Source organism: Wolffia australiana, chromosome 16 (assembly GCF_029677425.1).
Source record: "Wolffia australiana isolate 7733 chromosome 16, ASM2967742v1".
NCBI lineage: Eukaryota > Viridiplantae > Streptophyta > Magnoliopsida > Alismatales > Araceae > Wolffia > Wolffia australiana.
In genome coordinates, this window is record NC_135850.1 from 500,202 (window position 1) to 526,705 (window position 26,504).

The 26,504-nt window shown below is 41.3% G+C and overlaps 1 protein-coding gene and 2 long non-coding RNA genes across 4 annotated transcripts; all 3 read right to left on the minus strand.

Moving 5' to 3' along the window:
- Positions 1–19,275: 19,275 nt before the first annotated feature.
- Positions 19,276–21,880, minus strand: LOC144713977 (uncharacterized). 2 transcript variants are annotated; one of them, XR_013584202.1, is made up of 5 exons: positions 21,166–21,880; positions 20,880–21,028; positions 20,577–20,646; positions 19,930–19,983; positions 19,276–19,820 (listed from the first exon to the last, which is right to left on the minus strand). It is a non-coding gene; the product is annotated as an uncharacterized LOC144713977 (long non-coding RNA). The 2 variants fall into 2 exon arrangements; XR_013584201.1 differs by having other exon boundaries at positions 21,161–21,880.
- A 495-nt stretch (positions 21,881–22,375) lies between these two features.
- Positions 22,376–23,213, minus strand: LOC144713976 (auxin-responsive protein SAUR76-like). Its single transcript, XM_078588714.1, has one exon. It carries the CDS (start codon positions 22,997–22,999, stop codon positions 22,589–22,591), a length of 411 nt encoding a protein of 136 aa, XP_078444840.1. The 5' UTR covers positions 23,000–23,213; the 3' UTR covers positions 22,376–22,588.
- A 1,156-nt stretch (positions 23,214–24,369) lies between these two features.
- Positions 24,370–25,636, minus strand: LOC144714025 (uncharacterized). Its single transcript, XR_013584211.1, has 2 exons — positions 25,512–25,636; positions 24,370–24,532 (listed from the first exon to the last, which is right to left on the minus strand). It is a non-coding gene; the product is annotated as an uncharacterized LOC144714025 (long non-coding RNA).
- Between the last annotated feature and the right edge of the window lie 868 nt (positions 25,637–26,504).

Below are 26,504 nucleotides of genomic sequence, written 5' to 3' on the forward strand. Positions count from 1 at the left end.
GGCCTCGGCCACGTCACCGAAGCGATTCTCTGGGATCCAGTTCCCCGTCTGAGGGTCTCTCATCCAGAAAATCTCCCTCTTTGCGGCCAGTGGTCTGGCTCCGGATGACTTGGCCGAGCCGGCGCCGCCGCCGCAGCTTGAGACCGCGCCGGACCTCGAGACCCCCGACGACGCTGCCGCCGCGAAGGACCTCTCCACGCCTCTGAAAGGAAAGAAGAAGGAGACGATAAGTGGCTGTTCAAATAACGAAGAAGATGAAGATGAGAAGGAGATGAGTTACCGGCGCGCGAGGAGAGATCCGACGGCAGGGATGCGATGCATGTTGCCCTGGAGAAGCCTGCGGTGGCCTCTCTCTGGCGACGACGAGCGGCTGCGGCTACGGCCTGCGGAGAACGACGATAGGTGCAAGCGGGGCTTGGGTATTTATAGAAAAGGAGATGACGTGAGGTCGTCGCGTACCCCGAATGTGGGCACCGCTTTCCTGTTCGCCCTGGGCGTTTATTACTACCGGGTGGTGCTCCGAGCACTTGATTCCTTGGTTGAGCTTCATTTTCGCTCTATTGTATTAAGGGATCAAAGCACTGTCTACGTGAGCACGTACGTACTGAAGAGATACAAAGAATTATGAGGATTAGAAGTTTTCAAGTTGTGTTGCAAATAGGGTTTCACGCTTTCCTGTTCCCAGATTTTAGCAATGACCGAAACCCTATCTTAAGTGGATCAGGTCGGGGCCCAGCAGTCTTGACTGGTCCATATCAATGTCAAAGAAGAAAACAAAAAAATGGCATGAAAAAAGAAGAATAAATAAGACCACAAGAAGAAGAAAAAAAGAAGGAAAGAAGAACAAAGTAAGAATAAAACAAGAAGAAGTTGAATGGAAGAAGACGAGAAAAAGAAGAAAAGAACAATAAACTAAAACAGATTAATAATAAAAGAAGAAAAAAGGAAGATGAAAAGAAAAATAGGAGAAGAAAAACAAAAGAAGAAACGAAAACCACAATAAAGAACAAAATAAGTATGAAAATAAGAAGGAAGGAGGATGAAAAGATTAATTTAAAAAAAGAAGTAAAAAAGAAGTAATATGAAAATAAGAATCGAATAAAAAAAAAGAAGAGAAGACAAATTTAAGAATAAAATAAGAAGAGGAGACAACTAAATGAAGAAGAAATGACACAAAAAGAGAAGAAGAAGAAGAAGAAAGGAAGGGGAGGGGTCCCATCCGATTTGACCTTGTACCAGATCTGGACTGACCGAGCAATCCACCTGAAATGGTAGACTAGGGAACGCCACGTCCGGGACGTAACGCCCTGGACGTGACAGAACAGATGACGGTAACTGACGGACGGTGACGTGATGAAAATTTCATCACATCACCGTCACGTCACGTGTCCCTGTGTTTCCCAAAAAACTGTCATGTTATAGTCACGCGTCCGTCCAACTGGTGTCCCATCACATCCCCGTCACCGTGACAGCGTCACCGTCACTGGTGACGTAAAAATACCCTAAAAAAGTACAACGTATAAATACACCGTCACCTCCTTCGCCCTATTGGAGTTTTTCTGTTGTTTTCCTACTCGCGCAGACGCCAGTTGTCCAAGCATCTGGGCTAGGTACTGATCTTGATTCTAGATTAGGCCTCCTGATCAGCCTGCTGATCTCTCGAGTTTCAATCAGGTAAGTAGATTTCAAATTTCCATGTCCGATCATATGGGGATGATTGATCATCTCGTTTCTTTGTCGTTTTAATTTGTTTGTCCAATCATGCTGAAGAACGAGATAGATTGTAGATTGGATTAAAGATTATAACATTCCTATTAAAAATTCCCTCGTTTGTATACAGCACCCATTATAACATTCCTATTAAGAATTCCCCTGTAAATGACTGAAAAATCCACTATTGTGCATGGCACCCATTATCTTTCTCTTTTTTTTCCATTCTCCTCTCCACAGAGTCAATTTCTGTGAATGAATCTTGAATTATGTTTTCTTTAATTCATTCATTATTTCATCAAAGATATTGGTACGTTCCATTCCTGTATTGATTTATGCTTAACAAAACAGAGTAAGAAGATCCCTCAATGATTGAACACTTTACTCAACATGTCCAGGAAGTATATTCATGTACATGTTTAAGGTCCAATGAAATAAGATGACGATATTTTTTACACATTCTCAGTGGACCTTTCTTTCTAGTTTTTCTTGCTTCCTTCTCTTGCTCACCCGCTCTCTCTGCCTCAGTCAATTTCCCTATTTCTTATTGAATCAATGTCCTTGATCTTGCCCTCGTATTTTCTGGTTCGGTTAGGCAGTGCCTTAAATTTGTGCCAGTCCATACAGTGTTTTGCTCGTGAACATATAACCTCGTCAAGGTCAAAATCTATGTCAAAGTATAAATTTAAAAAAATCAAACAAAAATGTAGGATGCATATCATTAGTGCTACGCTTGTCTCGCAAATGAGGCATTTATAATGAGATTATTGGTAAGAAGAAATTACAATGTTTTAATATCGTCCACATGTCAAAGCTGAGATGATCATCAACATATAGGAATCATTATCGTGATTCATATACACCGAGAATCATCTCTGATTTGCGTTAAGATTTGGATTCCTCTGAATTATTTTGTCAACAATTTTTCAACTTAGACCACAGGGGATCAGTCATTGAGTTTCTTATGAGTTTGAACTAGCAGCCTATTTGCCTCATTTATCAACGGATACTGAGGATAATGCTTATCTGAATGGACTCAAAACCATAATCAGAGCAGAAGTTTGTCAGTATCATCCGTGTGTAATTAATTTTTCTATTGAAGCTCAAGTAAATCTGGTAGTATCAGGGAAAACTTCGGAATGTAAACCTCCACCTTCAACAAGGAATGCATGAAATGGAGATGGATAATCTAGAACAGTATGCAGAACAGTAGAATTATAACATGCAATGTGATCCCAAACTAAGTACGCTTGGTGACCCTACTCCCAGTTTGGAGAATCATATTGATCCATGTTAATTTAAAAGGAAATCATCTCTACAAATAACAGGAAATGTTTTAACTTGGAACACGACTTTTTGTATTACATAGTTGATCGGCCATTGTGAAGAATTTTTTTTTGATTTTGGTTGTTTGAGGATGATTGTGTATACTTTTCTTTAAATTAATCAAATACTTTTGTTTCTGAAAGCTTTATTGGATTCACTAATTTTTAGATTCCCCAATTTGCACATTTTTCTTATTAATTAGTCAATTCCACTTGGAGTTTCATGATCTCGCCTGAAAAGTTGATAATCAAAGGATGTGTACACACCCACTTGCATGTCGATGCAAACTAATTCCATCTTATGTTATGCCAACAATTTGATTTACTATTGCAAAATATTTTTTAGCATAGATACATCTGATAAGCGCTTGCAGTGTGTCATTTTCCTGGTTAAGTTAGACACTTCCTATATACACCCAACTTATAGTTGAATTTAAGTCATACATGTTTGAATGATTTATTATTTGAATTTAAATAAACGAGCATTTTTAGAATGATGCTCAATGCACTGTTCTGAACTTTGCAATGAGCAGAACAGAGTTTACCTCTCCTCTATAAACCTATCACTGATGGAAACTCCAAGTGGTGACGAGTGCATTGACTTGGAGGTAGAGTCATCGACAGAAAATGTTTGCAAAACCCCTCTACTGTTGGTTGGGCCGTCACGTACCAAACACAAAGGGAAGGTAGAAATATTGAGATATTTCACGGAGGTTGGGTCAGGCATATGGGTGTGCCTATGATGCCGTGATTAAAAAGTTGACCCACTACGGAATAGGTTGAAGCGGTGACAAAATGGCTCGACAAACATATCTTGCATGCACTTGTAGTTTAGTAATGGTAGAATATACAGTAAGATTAAGGGCACTAATACCAATCTGTTCCCCATGGCAAATCGCGCGGCCGTTACTCAGAGATCAACCATCCAGCCAGTGAGCAGATCGTAGGGGCTAGCACGTTTGTGGGTCCACGTGTGGATCGATCGAGCATCGTGAAGGGTGCAGGTGTGGTCGAGTAGCGAACACGGCCAACGCACAAGGGCCTCTTGTCCGTTGGTTGACGGGGAAGAAACCGAGGTCGTATGGGTGGGGTGCCTTGTGAGTTGACCTAATAGAGGCCGGGGGCTCCGCAGTCGTGGTTGATGACTTCGGCAGAAGAATGACGTCACACAAGCAGGCTGTTGGGTCAACACAACCCCAGGGTGCCCGTGGGAAAGAGGCTTGGCATGGCTTTTTTTTTCCTGAGCGTGTAGATGTGGTGACCCTCACGTGAAATGCAATTGACGACCCAATCAACAGGTTGCAAGGGGACAACACGGACCTCCTAGTTGGAGAACCTAGGTTCCTGATGTATGGTCGAGGATGTTGAACAGTCCTTCCTGAATACGCCTGCGATTCTTCTTCCCTCTCCTCCTCACCTCTCCTCTTCTTCTCACAGTGAGACCAGGTTCTGAACGATGACTTCCACAATAGAGAAACCAGGTTTGAAATGTTTGGTGCCCATCATGGCCTTATATAGGGACATGATGGGCCGTGATAGGCCCTCATAAAGGGTCCAAATATGGGGGTCCAAGTCCATATACACAAGGACCCCCTTCATCACAAACACAAAACATTAAACATTAAACGACATGATGATGCATGACGATACGACCACGACACGACAATATGGACACGACACGACAAACATGGGCTCAACGTAGACGAAAACACTAACATGATAAAACAATGAAGAGGACAAGCACGAGCAAGCGAGAAACTCAAAACATGCGATGGCATGGTCATGCTTATCACCCAGGGTGTTAAACCCGAATATCTTCATCGTAACCTTGGTGTGGCAGTCGTGCAGGGTGACCACTGGTGGGTCGTCAACGGCGATGATGACAGGTGCTATGATGTATCTGATGGGGTAAGCTGGCATGCTCCATCACTCTCTGCCAAACACGGCTCTACCCATGGTCGCTGCATCACCGTCGCCTGTCGTGTCTCTTGACCATAGCTGCTGCCCTCATAGTCGATCACTGCTTCCCGGACTACAGCTGTAGCGCCTTCGCACCTGCCAGCTGTGCCCTAGCAATGCCCGTCGTCCTCACGGCCTCTAACCGTGCCCTAGCCGCGACCGCCGCCCACGCAGCCACCAACTGTGGCTCCGCACGTGGTAGCCGCCCTCGCGGCTACTAGCAAAGCCCTAGCCGTAGCTGCAGCCCTCGCTGAATCCTAGTTGTGGCCGACTCCTGACGCCCTCACCGTATCTTGGCAGCGGTCAACGCTTGTTGCACTACTGCAGCCATCGCCCTCGTGGTTGCTGGCATAGCCCTTAGCCACGATTGCCGCCCTCACAGAGCCCTAGCCGCGAAAGCCACCCTCATCGAGCCCTAGCTATGGCTGAGCTTCTCCTGCGATAGGTGCTTGTGGCTCTACTCGCATTCGTCGCCCTCAGCTTTGCCTGCGGCCGCCACCCTCACGACTACTTTGCCATTTTGCCCACAGTCCCCCTGGTGCTCGCCGTAGTGCTATCGCCGCCCCACATGCATCCATTGTTGCGACAGCCCGTGCCCCTCACCGTGGTCACCCTACGTTTGCCGTTGCAATTGCCCCTAACTTCCCCGTCCAAGTCATTTCCCATTCGTGGGGTGTCTGTTGTCACTGACCCTCGCCCCATGCGCACTGTCACCATCGGTTGCTCGTCTATCGCTTGGACATAATTGTCATCGTGTGCCATCTCCGACCAACCGATCACGACATCATCGATTGATCTCATGGTTTTCTTCACCCTCAAATGTTATGCCCACTTCGAGTATCTGAGCCCGGGCCCGCAAGTCACACAACTCTTCCCCTCTATTTTTAGTGTTATTATCTTCATCAATGCCGTCCTCGTCTGCTCTGCTGCCAGAATTTTTGAGTCATAGTATTGGCCACCAAGCTCATGTTAGGGACTCTTATTGTCGGTGTCAGATTTGTATCGCTATCGGCGACAATCATGGACACTCACAAACAGTGATTGTCCCCCTCCCCATTGGCTTTCGAGTTGAGCACTCAGGTCATTATGAGCATGTCGCCTGTCCTAGGCTACTCATGTCGTATTCTGGTCTTACACCCTAGATTCGTGGCAGTCGTCCTATTTTTTCATTTATTTTATTTCCCTTGCATCACGTTTGCATTGCTGAATATCATAGCTTATGCCCTCTCCCTGTGGTGTAACACGAGCCATCAATCCTAGCGCTTCGTGTTACATCATACAATTACCAATATGATGTAACACGAAGGGTCGGGATTGACGACTCGTGTCACACCACAGTAGACGTGAAATAGTGCATGTTGCAAATGTGGATAACTGATGCATAAATTTTAAAACCAATAAGAAGTACGATAGAAAACCTACTCACCCAAGACATAAGCCCGATAGTGACATGAGGGGTCTTGGCAATTGACAAGCTGCCAATGACCTGAATGATCGACTCAAAGGCCGACGGAGTGGGGGACGATGACCATCCATATGCGTTTATGTCTGTTGTCGAGAACGATGCCGAGCCCACACTAATGAATGGAAATTAACAAAATTTTGGTGGCTATTCCTCGAAATTGAAAAAACTATCAGAAACAGAATAGACGAGGATGACGCTGATGAAAGTAATGATACTGCAGCGAGGGTAGGAGAATATGACCTATGGGTTCAAAATTGATCGTCGAGACAAATCTCAATCGTCGATGGTTAGCAAGTAACTTCCGGGATGAGATAGGTCCCGATTACGGAGAGCATGCAAAGGACCATGCACAAGAGCAGCAACAATGATGGTAGATGAAGTCTAGAGTCAGAAGCAAACGAGTACGGTGAATGAAGCCACCAGCCGAGAACAATGGTTGTGGCGTCGCTTTCTGAACTGGTAGCGGTGGCAACCACTTCCAACAGCAATTGAGAGGGGTGGTTACGCGTTTCACGAGCCTCACATGATCAGAGAACCATCACTTGGGAGACCGATGGCCTCATCCTAACATGATTCTGTGTATTCCCAACAGGGAGTGCGTCGCGTTCTGAATAGATCTCGAACACCAGCTAGTGAGCATGGTGCCAAATGGTCCTAGGGGAACTCCTTGAAATTAGACGGGGGGGGGGGGGAATGGGGTTCGTCGTTGGTGCAATTTCTCTCCCATGGGGGGGAAGGAAGGTTGCTAGCAATCACTAGTGCAGTTGCACGAGGAGGGGGGAAATGGGTTGATCAGAATGGGTGCAGGAAGGGTGGCCACGGTTAACCATGACCAGCATGATCATTGAACGTGCGAAAGAGAAGCCAATTGTTGATGTTTACGATGGAAGGTCGGTCAGGGAGCTGTGGGTGGAGAACACACAAAGGATGACAACGCACTTGCTGAGCACTAATAGTATGGTGCAACCGGTCACTGGGATTAATACATAGGGGGCCGACGCATGCACGATGGGCAACAATGGCCGAGTCGACGGCGGGGTTTGGCAAGTATGACTTCACATGAAACATGCAACCGAGGTGAATTTGGAGAGGACATCGGTCGCAGGAGGTGGTGGCGGCTCTACTACGGCCATCGCAACAGTAGTGGCGCTGAGCTTGGTGCTGGCGGGCGCACATCATTGTTCTCCTCATGTGCAGTTAAATCCCTAGCTAAGGTAGTGAGGATACTAGAGAAGGCATTCTCCAATTATCCCTGTTACACATCAATACTGATTAACTGACAGATTAAGGATTGATGATTAACCATGCAGTAAGTCATTCGTAAGTCTCGTCTAAATGAAGGGTTATACATATACAATAATTGATGATGATAAATGTTCCATGAGAGTTCAAACACTACTCTGTAACTTCTAGATCATGAGGTGTAGGTAAACTTAACCTATCGGTTGGGTTAAATCAATACTTAATTAATTAAACTATATGTTGATATGGTTAATTAATAAGGTTGGCCAATAATTATTATTGGGCCACCAAATTTATTAATAGATAAACACATGGGATATGAGGGTCACATGCATAAGATTTTGGGGCATTGGTTGATATTCTTTTGCTTAACGGGGTGCAAGGAAAAATCTTAAGTACAGTATAAATAGGTGAGGGGCCCCCATCTCAAGCACCCAAGCTAGCCCAAGTTGGGCACACCCCCTTTATTCCATTTTAGTTTATCCGTTCATTAAAGAATAGTGTATTCATTATGAATATCTACAAGAGTTCCACAAAGAGATGGCTAAGAAGAAGTGGAGATCCAAGAGCACCTTGATTACGTTGATAATTCTTGAGATTGGACACAGAAAAAAACTTTAGAACAACCTCCAAGGGAGAAAGTTCCCCAGAAGGGACATATAATATGTAATATTTAAAGATAAAATTGTAATCGATCATTGCTTATATTCTATAGAAAATATTTTTCTGGACCTTTAATCATGGTTCAATAGCCTAAAATTTAACCCAATCGATAGGTTGAGTCTTTACTACATTGGGTGCCAAGCTACACCTCGTGGTCTAGAAGATAAAATAGAGAGTGTATCAACTCACTCAAAGAACTTGTGTGTCATTTGTTATCGTGTGTGTATAATCATACATCTACTTGATGATCCTAAGATGATAGGGTTATGTTCAAGTTAAAATCCTAATCAGTTAGCCGAGATAGTACTGATGCATTTGAAAATCATTGTTGAATTCTTCTTTGATATTTCACTACCTCGGCGTATCAGGTCTAAGGGCCACTTACACAACAATTGTGTGAATCAACCTAATTGACAATTGATATTAAGGGACTTTTATGGATCAATTTTGTGAGCTCCTTTTGTTAAAGAGTACCCACAATCTATCTCCACACGAATGGCTATGAGACATGCCATACTCATCATATGAGTGATGCTAAATAGTGTTATTTTATCCGGATACTTCAATGTCCTGCTTGAGTATCGTTCGAATAGGAATATATAGAACACATTCTTAAATACTAGGGATCCATGTATTACGATCTCATCATAATTCACTAAGTCATATTAAGCATCACACATGCACTATAATAAATCCATTGTATTTATGAAATGTATGATTGAAAATTTTACTTATTTTTTGATGATTTATTAGCATTACAACATTCAAATTTCTACTTAATGTAGTTAAGGTTTTCCTTCACTCCAATTGCTTAAAGAACTACTTCTCTAAGAAGTTGAGTTTTATTTTGATTTTTAAAACTAGAAAATATTTACATTTATAATTACTTGGAAAAACTCTTTAATCAACATCTGTTCCTTACTCAAGTTTATAGTTTGTAGGGGAAAAATATTGATTTTTGTTTAATCCAAGGATTAACGATGACATGTACCCTCTTTTATCACTCATTAATCACAAACTAGAATTAATTGAATACATGTTTATTTTTTAGTTAATTAAATCAAAAGCACTAATGACAAAGGAAAACCCTTAATGTGGCTTTATCAATTTGGTTTGCCATCAACATATATGTCCATCAGTTACATGATGACTAGCTCCACTATCAGGGTACCATGATTGATTATGTAGTGGATAGAAATTTGAATGTTAGATTCTCCATTACATTTCCATATGAATCTTCAATGCTCATTGGTGGTGATATCTCTGTTATGTATTTGATCAAGTAATAAACATTTAAAATGTGCAAGGTATAGGTTTTCAAAGATTTATAATTTCATCGATAAGGTTCAAAGACATAATTCCAGCATTTACAATAATCACTAGACCTTGTCGTTAGGCCATGGTTACTAGATCTGAAGTACTTGCAACTGAAAAGTTTTCATACATTTCGTAAGTGACACTTTGATAACACTAAATGATATATATATATAGAGAGAGAGAGAGAGAGGGAGCGAGAGAGAGAGGGAGAGAGAGAGAGGGAGAGAGAGAGAGAGAGGGAGCGAGAGAGAGGGAGCAAGAGAGAGGGAGAGAGAGAGAGAGAGAGGGAGCGAGAGAGAGGGAGCGAGAGAGAGGGAGAGAGAGAGAGAGAGAGAGAGAGGAAGACACATTGGATGAGGGCATTACTCATAGTCATATTCCACAAATTAGATTATTACAACTTGTTTGTATCTATAATACCAAAAGTATAATGTTATATCGGTTCTAAGATGTATTTGTAGCCATTTCAACTGCCTTTTATAAATTTGATTTAGTTATTTATCTCAAATCCTATCACATTCACTCTTATCATTTTATATTTTATCCTACATGCATTTAATCCTAGATGTTATAATTTCAATTTTCTACATTTAATCCAGTCCATATATATGTTATCCTATCTATATTTAATTTTAGTCATTATAACTTCCCTTTCGATGCTTAATCTTAGTCATTTATATCACACCCTACCTATATTTCATCATACTCATCTATATTTAATCCTATCGGTTTTTAATCTTATGTTGGAACCTGGCCTACTATATCACTTAAAGAGTATAGGAAATGTGTCTTTTTTTTACTTATGTAATTCCTTAGTTATGTCCCAATGGTCTGTGCTACTGATGAGTAGGTACCGAGTTGTCAAACCCTCATTGGTACCTTACTTTCTGATTGTACTTTACTATTTGTGGTCAACTTGAGATTACCCAATGGAGCATAAGAATCCATAAAAAGCTGACATTTTGAAGTTTAACAAGGATCATATACTGTATGCCAAATCTATTGAAAACTACAATAAAGATACACAAAAGATTCATGAAGGATTAGCTGCAGCTGGAGAGATGATGAACAAATGAGATGCTATAAATATTCTCATGAGATGCCTGATCCCTGACTACACACATTCATGGATGGCCTCAATTTGCAGTTTTTAAGTCAATAAATAGAGTAAATTATTGAAGAATTAAAATCACAAGGTGAGATGATGGGATATATGAAAAAATGAGAGCCTTGGAAAAAATCCTACCCTCTAACAATACTTCTCAAGCCTTAAATCATGTCAAAAGTCATACTAACTCAAATCATAGTATGGGTACTTGAGAGTAAAATTGTAGAAGTTGGAGTAACAGTTATGTCCTTCACTATGTGATCACCAACGCCATTGAGTTTTGCCTTCACTTGCCCATTTTAGGTGGCCATTGTGGGATCCCATGCACTAAGCGGGTAGCCGTTGGGCACACCGGTGCATGATGAGTAGCATAATCGGGCTGTACTGAGGGGTGCACAAAAAAAAATTGAATTTTTGCTACATGATGTATTTATTGTGTGGGTTTTTGTGTTGGAAAAAACTCTATCTACTAAATCTCCCTTAAGGATAATCAAGCCACAAAGGCAAGAGAAAAACTTGAAGAATTAAAAAGAACACATAAACCAGTGTGAATTTTTTTTGTCATACTAGTTAAGCCCAAGATGGTGTTATTCCATCAACTTATCTAGATCAGTGGATTTGTATCAGTTCTTGATAACACCATATTAGGGCAAAAAATGCTATTATACTCCATTTCACCACTTATTTTTAGGTTTGAATTTGAATTATTCAATATTTAAGAATAAAATGAGGAATTTATGATTAATTTTCTTGAGCTCTATTTTTATGTATTTTAAACTAACATCACTTTCTCGAGTAAAGTTGATTGCTTAAAGCTGCTTGGAATTTAATGTGAAATACATTTATTAGGTAAATAAAATGATGGATTTGAGATAAAAATGGGAGGGAAGGAGAAACCCAAGCTATGGTCTAGTTAACAAGAAGTCTATTCATGAAGCCTATCCAGGCCCATTTTATGAACCACGTGAACTAAAGCAAACAGTTGTAGAACTAACCCAAATTTTGATTTTAAAAGGTCTATTTCAAATAGGGGAAGGAAGGAACATGGATCTAGGATGCAATTGAAGTAATCATTGTCCTCCAAAACATTGGAAATAAATCTACTGGCTGAGAGAGTTAGGGAACTTCTATTTAAACTGTTATATCCTATCTTTGTATCCCATATTAGATATCTGCCCCTAAATTAGTATTGGCAGCCTAGAGCGTCAGATTTATTTGATACATTCTTCGTCTTCTAGAGTGAGGGATAGAGAATTCAAGTTTGATCTGTTGGGTTTGGTGCCTTGGTTCGTCCATGGAAAACATGTTTCCATGGATGCGGAAGCGTGTTGATCGATTCACAATCGATCTTTAAAACAAAACATTTAAAGTACCTTTTGGGAACTTGCTCCATCCTTGACTTTGCCACTTTGAGACCGTTCTGAAGCCATTCACGCGTCCGGCCTCTAGAAGTATCCGTGCGATCACTCAGCGCTTGGATCTCCACATCTTCTTCTTCAACTCTTCTTGAAAATCTTGAAGATCTCCTCACCACAAAGACACTCTTCCTTGGATGAGTGGAGAAGAGATTGGAGAAGGGGAGAGGCTCTCAAATCAGGCTTGCATGGGTACTTAAAATGAGACCCCTTTCCCTCTTTATATTTCACTTTAAGGTTTTTTCTCAAAAACCCTCCAAAGTAAAATATATCCACCATGCCCTTATGACCTTGTGCGTGTGACCCTCTAGGCCCATGTATCGTTCTAGTTAATAACTTTAATGGACCAATAACATTTATTGACCTACCTAATTAATTAACTACATCAACATCTATATTATTTAAATAAAGATCGGTTTAACCCAATCGATAGGTTAGGTCTCCAGCCCATGGGGTGCCAAGCTACACCTCATGCTCTAAAAGATACCGAGTAGTCTTGAACTCTCTCATGGAACCTTTACCGTCATCAGTTACTGTATATGTATAATCTATCATCCGCGTGAGACTCTCGAACGACTTAGGGTATGGTTTATCGTCAAACCCTAATCCGTCATTTGATCACTACTGATGCGTAACAGGGATCATTGGAGAACACCTTCTCCAATATCCTCACTACCCTTGACAGAGATTTTTCTGAATCATCTTCCTCGAGTCAATCTCCTCTTATACCGAGGGCCGATGATCCCATCTTGACCACTCAATCATCTCCGTAAGCTTCTTACTACATCCGTCTATAACTTATTTGAATCCCAGGGATTAGAGGCTCATGAGTCATAGTCAAAATGTAGTTGTCCACTCATGAGATGTCCTTGTTGTCTCAAGTCAGTGGATCACTTATACAACCGTGACTTGAATCAACCTGATTGACGTTTAGGTACAGATCAATTCAGTGAACTCTTTCTCCAAAGAGCACCCACTATCTTTCCATAGTGTCGCCGCACTAATAGCTACAAAATCAACTATACTTATCGTACAAGTAGAATCAGCTAGTGCTATTCTATCCGGATAATTTGATGTCCGTCTCGACAATCCATCGAATATGAATATTTAGAATACATGTTTAAAGACTAGTGATCACTGTATTATGATCTCATCATAATTCACTAAGTCATTGCATGTATTCATGGACTTCATTATAAATATCACACAGAATAATAATGAACTTAGATAAACATGGTAGTGTGATTGGCTTGACGGCCACATAGTATCCATCATGATCAAGATGCATGGAGAAAAAGTACCACTTGGCCCTTTGGGAAGTGATAGTAAGGTTTCTAATATCCTCTAAGTGTCTGGCTTTTAAACCTTTTTCTCTAGGTAAAAATTCTATGATATATAATTATGCTAGAACCAAAAGTTGTAGCTTATTTGTGGACTAGCCATCATTACACCTTTTTGCCATCCGACAGTATGTCATTGCCTACAATTTGCTTGCCTGCCAGTTTAGCTAGCCGCAAAGTTTGGAACGGGAGTGGCAAACTAAGGTTCTTGTTCTATTTTAATGTATTGATTGCTATAAAAATACCAAAAATTATTAGAAATCATAATAAAAAATACAAAAATATTTATTTCATTTATTTAAAATAGTTTTGATATTTTTCCTTCATTTTATTGATTTTCCTCTTTTGAAAATAGTTAAAAATACAAAAAAATAAAATCACCTCAATTGGTTTTATATAATATATTTTATCTGTAATTTATTATATCATTAGCTTCTATTTATGGATCCAACCTTACCCTATACTATGGAAAATTTAATAAATATTTATGCATAAATCAGACCCTTAAAATAACATATTTCACTCAGACTCGAGTCTATCATTGCTCTCACAATGTGACACCCTAAACAAGAAACCAGTAAAACTATTTCTCTTAGACATAATTCGATGAGGGGATTCAAGTGGGGTAAAGAAATCTCTCACCACTGGAACCAATTTTTAGACCTTGAAATCCATTCAAAATCCAGATTTTATTTTATCCTCCAATAGGAAACCAGCTCTTAAAATTGAATCTACGGAGTCAGTTACACAAATCATGGCTCTTTTTGACATGGTCTCTACAGAGGATGAGTTTGGGCCTTTTCTCCTTCATGAACATTGGACCTCTCATTATGATGCATGTCATCGCTTATGTTTATCCTTTTCTCTCATTGGAATCCATAATATAATATTTCGTTTACCTAAACCTTGCCTTTTAATAAAACTGCAAAAATGGATGATTAGAATAATCTGCCTTATTCAAAATTATCAAACAGGGTTAGTGTAAAACCAATAACTACAATAAGTTAGGGCTCAAAAGCTAATTTAAAATTTTTGACTTTTAATGATAAATTATATATATAATATGTAGAAATAAAAATAAATAATAAATAAGACAATCAAATATTTCAATTGCATAATGATAGGATTCATGAGGATAATTAAGATCAGCCAGAGGTGCCTCTTGGGGGGACTCCTAAATAGCATAATATTCATGTTTATATATTAAATTATCATGATAATTATAATTCATAGATTTCATGAAGTAATAATTTTAAAATTTTTGAAAATTATAATTTTTCAGATATCTTCTATTTTATGGAGATTCTATGAATTATGACTGGAAAAAATTACATTATTAATATGTAATCCATATTCAGCATTTGACCAGTGCTCATAATTTTTTCATTTAGACCAAAAATCATAATGTGGGGAGTTGATTTTAAAATATGAATGTTGAAATTAAGAGAAAAATGGTTTCTAATTTTCATAAAGCATTAACCTTTTGATCTTAATAAAAACCTCTATTATATTAATTTTTAATTTGAGGAGTTGATGGTTTTTTCCATAATAATCTGACATGATCCTATCATATTTTATTTAAATATAAAAGACAAATTAACTTCAAAAAATTAAAAGAAATAAAGAAATATTCACATAGTTATAGCTTCATCAACCTTAATTTACTTGAGTTTCACCTTTTACAGTTAAGAAATGTGAGATAAACACTCATCCAAGTTTCTTTAGGGGCAACCATTCTACTTGAGCTATACCATCCTCTCGCCAACTCGCTCTGCGCGGAGCCCCATCCTCCCCATCACCATAGCTTATCTTCTATGGGAGATTTGGAAAGGGCAAAATTCTTCTCGATTTGCAGGTACACCCATGCGCGCTGTGGACATCAAGCGTCGAGTTCAGCTGTGGCTTTGGTGCATTCACCCTCTACTCCCACCCCGAGACGGTCGATCAGCGCTCACGTGCGAGCTCCTTCGCTCCATTGGCATCTCGGTGACCCCCACCGCCACCCGCATCCAGTATCGAGTTGTTTATTGGCTCCCACCGCCAATAGGCTTTCTCAAACTGAATGTGGATGGTGCGGCGAAAGGGAACCCGGGGCCAGCAGGGAGAGGAGGTATCCTCAGAGACCACACAGGGAGTTTACTTTTTGCCTTCTCCTCTTTTTATGGCATACAAACTAATACAGTAGCCGAGGCCATGGCGATACGTGACGGTCTACTCCTCTGTGAGGAACGAAACCTTCACAATATCGTCATGGAATCGGACTCACAAATATTGGTTGATATGCTTCGTTTAGGCACATGCTCCCTGTGGCGACTACATCGTGCGTGGAAAGACATCATGCGGTGCCGCTCGCGCATAGCGTGCTTTCGTCACCAGCTGAGAGAGGGTAATCAGACAACCGATGTCCTCGCCAACCACGCGGTACATGCTCGCACCCCCTCCTCTCTTTTCCACTCTTGGCAGATTCTCCCCACTACGGCCCGAGGATGCCATCGGCTCGATCGTCTTGGCATGCCCTCCCTCCACACACGCCGCCTCCTCACGAAGCCAGCCCCGCGGGATTGGAGGATTGCGTGGAGTGCTGGCGTTCGCGGCGTGGACAGCGCCTGCCCCAACTAGAGCGTCACCAGGCACTACTTCGAGCACACTTGACGACGGAGAGGACACACCCCGACTAGAGCGTCACCACGCACTACATCGACATCGCAGAGCAGATCTGGAGGAATGACGGCAAACACACTTCCTCGAGCGTCTGCGAGGTATCACTCATGTATCTTTTCTTTTTCCTACATATGGGCGTGGACGAGTGGGATCTGAGTGTAATTGGGACATATATACTCGTTCCACGCCTATAAACATTGGAAAACACTACATCCTATAAATAAAATCCCCCTGGGTGGCATCCAGGGCACGGCTGGATCGGACTACGGGCACAACCCTGGGGTTGGCCGTACCCGGCACCGTGTATTTTGCCAAAAAAAAAAAGAGCTATACTCCCTCCTGGTGTCAATAATGATAAGAAGACATTGTCAGGTACATATCAAGACAACAACAAGAAGAGCCAACATGACATGCCATCACATCAACAAGCATGAACATGAGTTTTATAAGGCAAACAAAGATATGATCAAATAACATCGACTCCCCAGAACTTTTAACAAAATGTAAGGGGTTCTTGGGCCACACAAGCTTCTATGTAGGATAAATATCATATAATTATATGACAAGAAACTCTTCATGTAACCTTAGTTGTCATTGTTTACCCTATATGTATAATCATTGATCTGCATGAGACTTCCTAATGACTTAGTGTGTGTTCAGCAGTCAAGTTCTAATCCATCATTAATTTTGTTAATAATAGTGTGTAACTATGTGAATATTTTATCCATAATTAATTTTGGAGAACATAATAGCCAATATCTGAAATACCCTAGACAAGGATTTAAGGCATCTTCTTCCTTGAGTAAATCTCCTCCTATACAGAGGGTGTAAAAATCCCATCTTGCTCACTCATTCACCTTTGTATAATTATTTCTGTATCCAAGAATTGTTTTCCCATGATTTAGGGACTTGTAAGTCATAGTAAAAACACAGTTTTCCATCCAGAAGTTATCTTTATTAATTGGGGTCAATTCATACAGATCAACCACTTGCATGACTGTGGCATGAATCAACCTGATTTAAAACTAGTAATAATACCACTCAGGGATTCATACTGATTAATTCAGTGAGAGCATCCATTGTCCAGCCTAAGTTTCTACTCCCCAATGGCTACAAGATCAATAATAATTATCATAAAAATAGGATCTGACAATGTTGTTCTTCTTGGATAGTTTGATGTTTGTCTTGAGCATCCTTTGAATAGGAACATTTAAAACAAATGTGTATAGGGTAGCGAACACCATATTATGGTATCATTAAAATTTATTATGTCACTGCATATATTAAATATTTTCATTATAAGCAAGAGAATCATGATGCATAAGTATGTCATTGCATATTGAGAGGGATTGCAAAATTTAATATAGATGTTTGATTGGCTTGATGGCCACATAATATTCTTCACCAAGATCCATAAAAGAATATATTGGCTAGTACATGTTTAGAAAGGAAAAAAAATATCAAAATCTAAAAGGGCTATTGGATATAATGGTGCTATTGGATAAACTATGACTGAAAAAAGGACTAATTTATTTTATCACTCATTTGGAGATATTTCACACACCTAAATCTCCAAAATGTTAAATGTGGCGATCTCTGTCTATTTCTTTACTTTTTGGAGCTTACCCCTAGGAGTGGATGGGTAAATTAAATCGGCATCGTTGAGGTAAATAGCATTGAAGATATTTTCAAAGGATTTAATTTATCCTTAACTGTTCTTTGCAAAGCCGTTGGCACGAGCATTAAATTCAGGATCCAGTTTAAATAACTTCATCAAGAGAATCTATAAATAGGTGGTAAAAAGAAAATAATATTAAATAGTAATAAAACCTTATATTATTGACCAGTCTCCAATCTCTTTTTTCGCCAATCTAAACTCTCTATCATTCTCTCTTAGAACATGAATGGATAAATTAAGATATCAAGTCATATTTCTTTAAATGGAGAAACTGATGAAGTCTATGAAAATCAACATGAATGACTTTTTAAAGAGATAAGGACCATCAAGGGCTGAAGTTTGAAAAGGCATTGTATGGCCTGAGGTAAGCCCAGGTGTCAGCTGTAGCAAGATGGATAGACTCTCCGGAACATGCATGTTATTAAAGGGCATCATTATAAATGAACTTTTTGATCAGTCTGTATGCTGATGATCTCATTGTGAGGGGACCATAATATTGTCGCACTGTGAGGTTCAAAGGGACGATGACTATGTTTGACGAGTGATACTGGATTAATCATCTCCTACCTTTGAATTTTATAAACTCAGTAAAATCATCATACTTTCTTGAAGAAAAAGTCTATGTACTGATGATCCTGGAGTAATATGGGATTTGGACTCTAATCCAGCGTCAACATCCTTTCAAATAAGTCACAAACTCAGAACAGATGGAAATGTCAGTTCAGATAATTCAATTCATTTCATAGGTCTGGTCTTCAGTTTGAGGTATCTCATATACGACCTGACTTAATTTACTTTGTTGAAATTCGGAGCAAGTATATGAACTGACATGAGACAAAACTTGTGGCAGCAGCGAAGAGAGTCCTAAGATACATAATGGAAATATTCGAATATGGAATGTACTGCGAGAGGGGATTAACTGAGTTAGGTTTAACCAGGTAAATACCGAGCTCATTGAAGGCCACGAAGAAGGTAAAGAGCACTACTAAATAGTATCTTCCCTTTGAAAATTTTAATTTCGAGGGTGTGTTTGAAGCATAAAGGCATACTTTGTTCTTCACTTGATGATGAACATAAAACCAGACTTTGTTATTTACTAGAAGAGCTCCATCAATTGAAAATATACTGGTTTCTAATTAATCGGCAATTTTCTGAGCTAGAATACACTAATTCATAATGGATTGAAGCTTATGGACACGCCTTATCCATTTACATGATCGCCTGAGGAAGATTAGAAGATTGTGCTGGAGTATATTCATTCAAGTGCAGGAGTATGCTCAGGATCCCCGTAGAAGAATCAAGTTGGAGAGGCTGCATTAAATAATTAGTTCAAGCACATACGAATTAACCCGACTTCAAATATCTTAATATCCTTTGTTAAATAGGCTAGTTATCAAACAAGCCAAAGGGTGAGTGAGCGAATTCAGGAATTCAATAAGCAATGAATAAGCCATATTTCCTAATCAAATGTCATAACCTGACTAGGAGAGAACGGCCGACATCATGCCAGTGCATAGGACAAAAAAAAGAGAAACGTTCCGCATGGTGAAAAAGACATCCCAATGGTAAGTTGAACGAGCCACCAACAATATTGATGACAATCATCAATCTTTCAGGGGAGAATGTTGAGACAAAGCTCGACACCAAGGTTAAATAAACTACATCAGAGGCAACAACAACAGATGAGGGAGAGAAAGTTACAAACGAACTTTTCTTTCCTTTCCTTCCCTTACCATTTTGTTGGTTTGAATATCAACCGAAGAAATGCAAAATTGTAATGACAGATGTCATCCACGTAGGACAACTGGGTCCAATATTTTGTGTACAGGGCAAAAACCTTACAGACGAGACCCATCATTGATATTTAAATTCAATGCTTTCTCTCTGGAAGAATCGATGTCCCTTTCCGCGCGGTGGTGATTTTTTTTGTCATAAAGCTGCATAAGAATATTAGTGAACAAAGTGGGCTTCTGGTAAATTAGACGCGCTCAAGAAAATATCCCAAGTATCCAAAAATCCAAAGCATTGCCAAGACATCCAAAGTACCTTAACGGAGTGAAGGATGCCACACAATCTTCAATCCTGATTGAAGATTCACTACTGCAATTGATGAAATGCTAAATCACTCAGCAAGATTAATAAATAATACAATGTGTAATATTATTCATTGCCCCCCTCAGACACGCACTAACCGTAGCTATACATAGTCAAAATTTATGATCCAAAAATAGGATGCAAAATCGAGTTATTTATCTGTGTAGAACTATCTTCTTGTAGATCATTCTTCGGGAAAAGTATCTTATCCCCGTGGACATTGTGAAATTGTGAGCTCCACTAAGTGCTCGGGAGAGAAAATAATGCAAGTGTCATTTATTCATCCCCCCAGACGCGCACTAACGGTAATTATACATAGTCAAAATTCATTTTCCAAAGATAGTATGCAGAATCGAGTTATTTAATTATGTGGAAATATCTTCTTGTAGATCATTCTTCGGGAAAAGTATCTTATCCGCTAGACATTGTGAGCTCAAAAGATTCGCGCCATTCGTGACTTTTCAAGTCAGAGTCCCCCACATCTAAAGAAATTCGATCAGTTCTCGTTTCTTGTTCTCATTAGACAGGTGACTTCGTTGATATCAGAAATCACTTAACGACTGGTTTGAAATGATAAATATTGATGATAGAGAGCTCACATATGTTTAATTTCCTCGAGTTGCACCAAAGGACAGCAATCCATTCATTGCCGACATACGCAAAGAGAACCTTGAGACATGGAAGAAGGTGGATTAGCTAATCACCGACTGACGCTCCACCAGGATAGAAAAACAGTTAATTATAGACAAAGTCGTGATCTTTTTTTATTGAAACTGTAGGTCAAGTATGCAAAATTTTCTCGAGGTAACGTGACACATGATTACATGAACGGGAAGATCAGGAGATAAATCTCTCGTCCGACTATCTGCAGTTCAGAAGCAGTCTGTACATGAAATAATTACCTCAACCTCTATCTATGAGGAGAATCGAAGTGGAACAGCACAATTGCTCGGGCAGTTTGTAGACCACACAAGAACAAGGATTACGAAGAGGAAAGTGAGTAGGAGGGGCGTATTAAATTCATTGGCTCCTCGAGATTCCAAGAGTCACCCTAAAAAAAGATTTAGTATTCAGCTTAGAAAATAGATGAAAAAGACTTTAAATATTTACAAATTGAGGAAATATTCTATTCCCTCAATACTCATTCTTAATGATGATTGTCCTGTCATCGGAGTCATCATACCTTACATTTGATGTCGAAAGATGAAATGGTTAACTGTTCGCCAATCATCGATGTATCTGACCATCCATGTAGAAGTTGATAATTGAAAAACAGGTCAAGAAGGCATTCCCATCATCGGACCATATATGCCCACAGAAGTGACTGGAGCTCATTTATGCAAACATATGTGTACCAATATCTCTAACATCTCTAATCAAAATATTCCATCTTTTCCTCCCTCCGAATGGATTGCCACTAGTCGGCCATCCACAAAACTCCAGCAGCGAATGTAACGCAACACAGCCGCCCATGTCGACGTCTGCAGATTCCCACGTGAACCTAGCGCCAGCCTTCTTATTTAGCGCGGCTACACGCCATACACATGGCTCCCTCGCTATCCCATTTGCAGATATTGCTGAATACGCTTCGTCTCCGCTTGTAGAAGACGACACCAGCCATTATTGGCTTTTCTTTGCTGCGTGTCTCAGCCCTAACCATCTCTCTATCTTTCTTTCTCAACGGGTGCAAGGGTTTAATGTTCCAGCTGTTCTTTCTTTGCCGTTGCACAGAAGCGAGAAGCTCGATCTCCGTGCTGCCTCGCCTTCGTCGCCGGCATAGCAAGATTTTATCTATTATGGTGTAGCACGTCCCGATGCTGTTGGTAGTCCGTCAACCACCCGAACTTTCCATCATCGTGAAGGAGGTCAGTTGATGGCGGTGTTGACGATCTGAGTCGAAAGCGTCAACAGTCTGTCGTATCCCTCATCGTCAACAACCCTAAATTTAGTTGATGTCGTTCTCAAAACTAACGAGGGTAGATGACGTTGACGGCAAACACGCGGCAGTCGACATCTGGGATTCCTACTCGGCCACAGCTCCCCAGGCAAGGCACATGCGGAGGGCCACCGCAGAAGGCGACCCGGCAACTACTAGATCCTTCAATATTTTCCTTTACTAATTCTTTCAAGTCAACCGAGCGAACGCATGTAGTCACGGCTTAGGAGATATTACGACACAGTTACGCCGCCTTAAAGAGAAGAATTGAGAAGAGATGGCAAAGGAGGAAGAGGAAACTGTTATCTACTGCGTTTTACAGCCTGTTCGATCGATCACCCTAGACAAATGCTGTAGAACGTCATAAACTTCTGGGTTTGACTTCTCATCTTCTTCGGGGTCAACTATTGTAACTCGCCGATTAGTCGGGGTTGGCCATTGGCCAAAGGACGCACCTCCAAGAGAGAAAAACCAGAAGGGGAACTGTTAGCTCAAGATTAAACGTCATCTTGAATGTTGAACAAGAGACGGGAAAGATGGAGAAGATCGTTGACCGATGTCGTCGTTCTCGACCATCGTCTTTATTCCCGATGAGGGCCTCATCAGGGAACACTAAAACAAGTTAAGCGCTAAGATTAAACGTTGGCAGGTCTTTGATCCGCAGGCGAGAAGTTATCAGCAGCAGTAGAACTCGACCAGTTCGTCCAGAGACTCGGGTTGTGGGTCCGCATTCTCCAGCATCCACAGCAGGTGTTCGAAGAGCACCACCTCGCAGCCCAACAACGTAGTGGGCTTTCCAGGGCCGCCGTCGGGGGCGCCAGACCGCTGGACGAGGACTTGGAAGAGGGGATGGCCGATAAGGTGAGAGCTGACAAAGTAGCGGCGTCGAGACTTGCCAACGTAGACTAGATGGAGGTCGCCGGGGATCCTCTCGTCTTCAGCTCCGCCGTGGTGCTGTATAAGACTCTGGCAGACATTGAGATTTTGTGACTCGCACGGCCTGTTGTTGTTCACTGAAGCCGATTGCCAACGTCTGATCATGCCCTTGAGCTTTCCCAACTTGCCGACGGCGCCGCCTTTAGCCATTAGCCACTGAAAAGGGCTTGGAAAGCTTGTGGACGATGATAGAGAAGGGGAGTTAGAGAGATAGATCTACGGGTGGGGATTGGGGAAGATGGAGAGGAAGGTCAGATGAAAGCATCGCTATTTAAAAGCGCAACAACAATTTCGGTTGCTGAATAGACACCCCGGGGCCCAGTCCGAAGGCTGGAACTTCTACAGGAACAAGACAATGGCTCGAAGGCTGGCTTTGTTGTCTTAAAGCCACCGGTTCATGCATGAAGCTGACTTCATTCGCTATTGTTCATATTCATGCCAATACCTCGCAACTATCTCCGTAACTCTCCATCATTATCAGTCGCTCTCTATCTCTCTCTATCTCTCTTCCTCCCCTCCTCCTTTCCCTATCCGTCTATCTGGGCTGAACCCAGCTCATATACCAAACGTTTCGTATTCTATTCGGTGGGTGCGCCGTCCTCGTCCAGAGCGAAAAATAAACGGAGTATACTTTACGTCTCACATGGTTCGCAAAGTCATGAACGGTGGTGGTTGCTTTACGTCAGTCTGGAGCTCACGACTGCGCATCGAAGTGGGCAACGGTACGGTTTTAAAAGAAAAGAGTCGTGGAAGACAGATAAAAGGTTTGATTCATAGATGGACCACAGCAGAGAGGTAGATTTATAGCTAGACAATTAGATAACTAGATTAAATGGTCAGAAAAATACATAGCGAGAGATAGATAAATTGGTTTATTAATTTATTTCGGGATAGAGGGACGAGTGATAAGGTAGAGTATGATTTAGGACCAAGCCTAGAAAACGTAAGTAAGAAGTGAACCATTATGGCATAACCGATTATATACGCATCTTTTTCAAAACGGTCATTAAAATATAAAAAACGGTCGGCCTTCCAAAGTTATATCGAAACGGATTACTGCGTGAATAAAAGATGGAAAATACAGCCAATTTGTTTCTTCCAGGCTATTAATCGTGTAGAAATCTTTCACTTTAATTCGGCGTCTCGATAGAGAGGTAAACAAATAAATGAGTATTGCTTCTTCCTTGCATGAAGGGGGGGAGTCAAGGGGAAGAGAGGAGCTTCAGTGCTTCCAGATCTCCTACTCTGGGAACATAAAACAAGAACTGGCCAACGTCCATCGCTGTTATTCATTCGGAATAGCCATTCATTCCCATCATGGTTCTTTATGTTTCATATGGTGGCCATCTTTGAGGAAGAACAACCATTAGTGTACAATAGATTCTTGTGCAACGTCGTTGACCCATTGTTATCCCATCCAAACGGACGCCATCCCGAAACCCCGTGTGGTCGGTCTCTCACGCTAATAAAACATAACATTTGTGATAGAAGAACGGATAGGACGAAATTTACCGGGGAAATCCGTTCGCCGATACAATGTTTGAGAGCTCAAACGATATACAGGTGGTGGCAACTAAAGAAGAAAACGACAGTGATGGAGGTGTGCGTTGCGGTGTCTAGACGCCTTGATGCAATGCCGTAACATGGTTTGCAGGGCCAGAAAATTATACGTCAACTCCTGTGCTGAAAGAGAGAGAATAAAAGAGAGATAATAGGATATCTAACTGGATAGTGTTGTGAAATTGAACAAATAGGCATTGCTTATTTGCTCCACCACAAGTATCAGACTATCTACTCTCACTTTTTTTCTAAATTAGATATCCACGGCAGCCGGCCGAGCATTGCACTCTGTCTGCATCATAGGGACAAGGGGACAAGCCTGCATTGATGTTCTCTGCCACTGACTGGGGGGCAGATCCTAGCCTCTGAACTATCATTTAATTAGGGACAGCGGGACCTCCATTCACCTACCAAGTCTTAGGACTTCAACGGTTGAACTCAAATTTTACTTCCAATCTACCTGCGTGGTCAAGACACAACCAAGCTGAGCACTCTGTTGCATCAGAGAGTAGGTGAGTATGGACCATAGCTAGGGATGGAGGACGGATGACGATTTCGTCATCCGTCATTTGATTTTCGTCATCCGTTTCCGTTCATGCGGATTGACGGATGACTGAACGGCTGTATTTCCGTCATTCGTCATTAGTCATCCGTCATCGTGACGAATGACGGAGGACGAAAATTAGTGACGAATGACGGGAATGACGAATGACTATATCGAATGACGAACATGAATGAAAGTGGTGGTCGAAGTGGAGCTGTAAGCTGTTCTTGTTGAGCTTGGCGAGGAGGCGATGGGCGGAGGTGGAGCAGGAAGCGGAGAGGTAGGAACTGATGGTGGCGAAGGCGGGGTTGCGCTTGAATCGCCGTCGCCATGGCCGACCCTATTCCCATCCCCCTCCCCCTGCGATTTGTACCCACATCTCTCTCTCGATCTCTCATCCCCCTCCCCCTGGACAGCAAGATGATTTCATCGACCCACGAAGAATAAATCATCACCAATCTTAACCATTAAGTTGAAACCCAGTACTCGAACAATCAAGAAAAAAAACACCAATCTTCCTCCACGTCGAGAGAAGATCTCTGCTTCTCTTCTTCTCACCGATAATAATTACTGGACAGCACGACGAAGAAATCAGCACCGGAGCAGACGACTCAGCAGGGGAGCACCGGAGCAGACGACTCAGCAGGGTCAGCAGTGGAGAGGGGAGGGGGGGCAGCAGTGGAGAGGGGGGCCGAGGGGGGGACGAGGGAGAGGGGTGTTTTCTGTGACACGATTGGGGTGTGTAATCCGTCATTTTCCATCGTCATTTCGTCCGTTCCGTTCCGTTCCGTTTACGTCGATAGACGAATGACGGAACGGAGTGGTGACGGAACCCCGTAAATGACGCAACGGAAACGAATGACGAAAACGACGGATTTTTTTTTGAAAAACGGGTATCGGAACGGAATTCCGTTCCGATACGTTCAGTCCGTCCAATTCCGTCATTCGTTTCCGTCCAACAACCCTAACCATAGCAGTGTCTGAACTAATGACGAGGGGAGTTGGAGGGAGAGATAAATTTATACTGATAGACGGAGAGAGAGGAGAGAGGAGGACACTGGCACCGGATTGTCAGAGGGGGCTCATTTCAAGAGTATCCAACAGATTTCGCCCCTTACAAGAGTATCCACGCGGGGAAGATAATTGATCGGCAGGTTTCATCTTGTGGCCTCTAGGTCAGGCAGGGTTCGTGTCTAGTCAATAAAAATATTATGGCCTTAAACGAAAAATTGGAATGATAAATATCTCTTTCAAAACTGGATTACGAGTAAGAATATTTCTTTCATAACAAAACAAAAGTTCAGTTTCGCCGGCTCCATGACGACTTTCTCATTTGATAAGCTCAAATCAAGTATTTATATTGCTGTTCTTTTAATTTGAATTTATGGGGCACAACTTTTATTGTCTCCTTAATAACTTCACTCATATTAAGGGGACAAGTAAGGGCCGGTCCAATGGGAAATGGTAATGAACAACTAACATGATTTAGGATAGAAATGGAGCTAAGCGGATTGGGTGTAAGGAATAATGTCGAAGATGGAAGAGTGAGAA

Excerpts from the sequence above, each read along its gene's own strand:
- LOC144713976 (XM_078588714.1), bottom strand. The coding sequence starts at position 22,999 with ATGGCTAAAGGCGGCGCCGTCGGCAAGTTGGGAAAGCTCAAGGGCATG.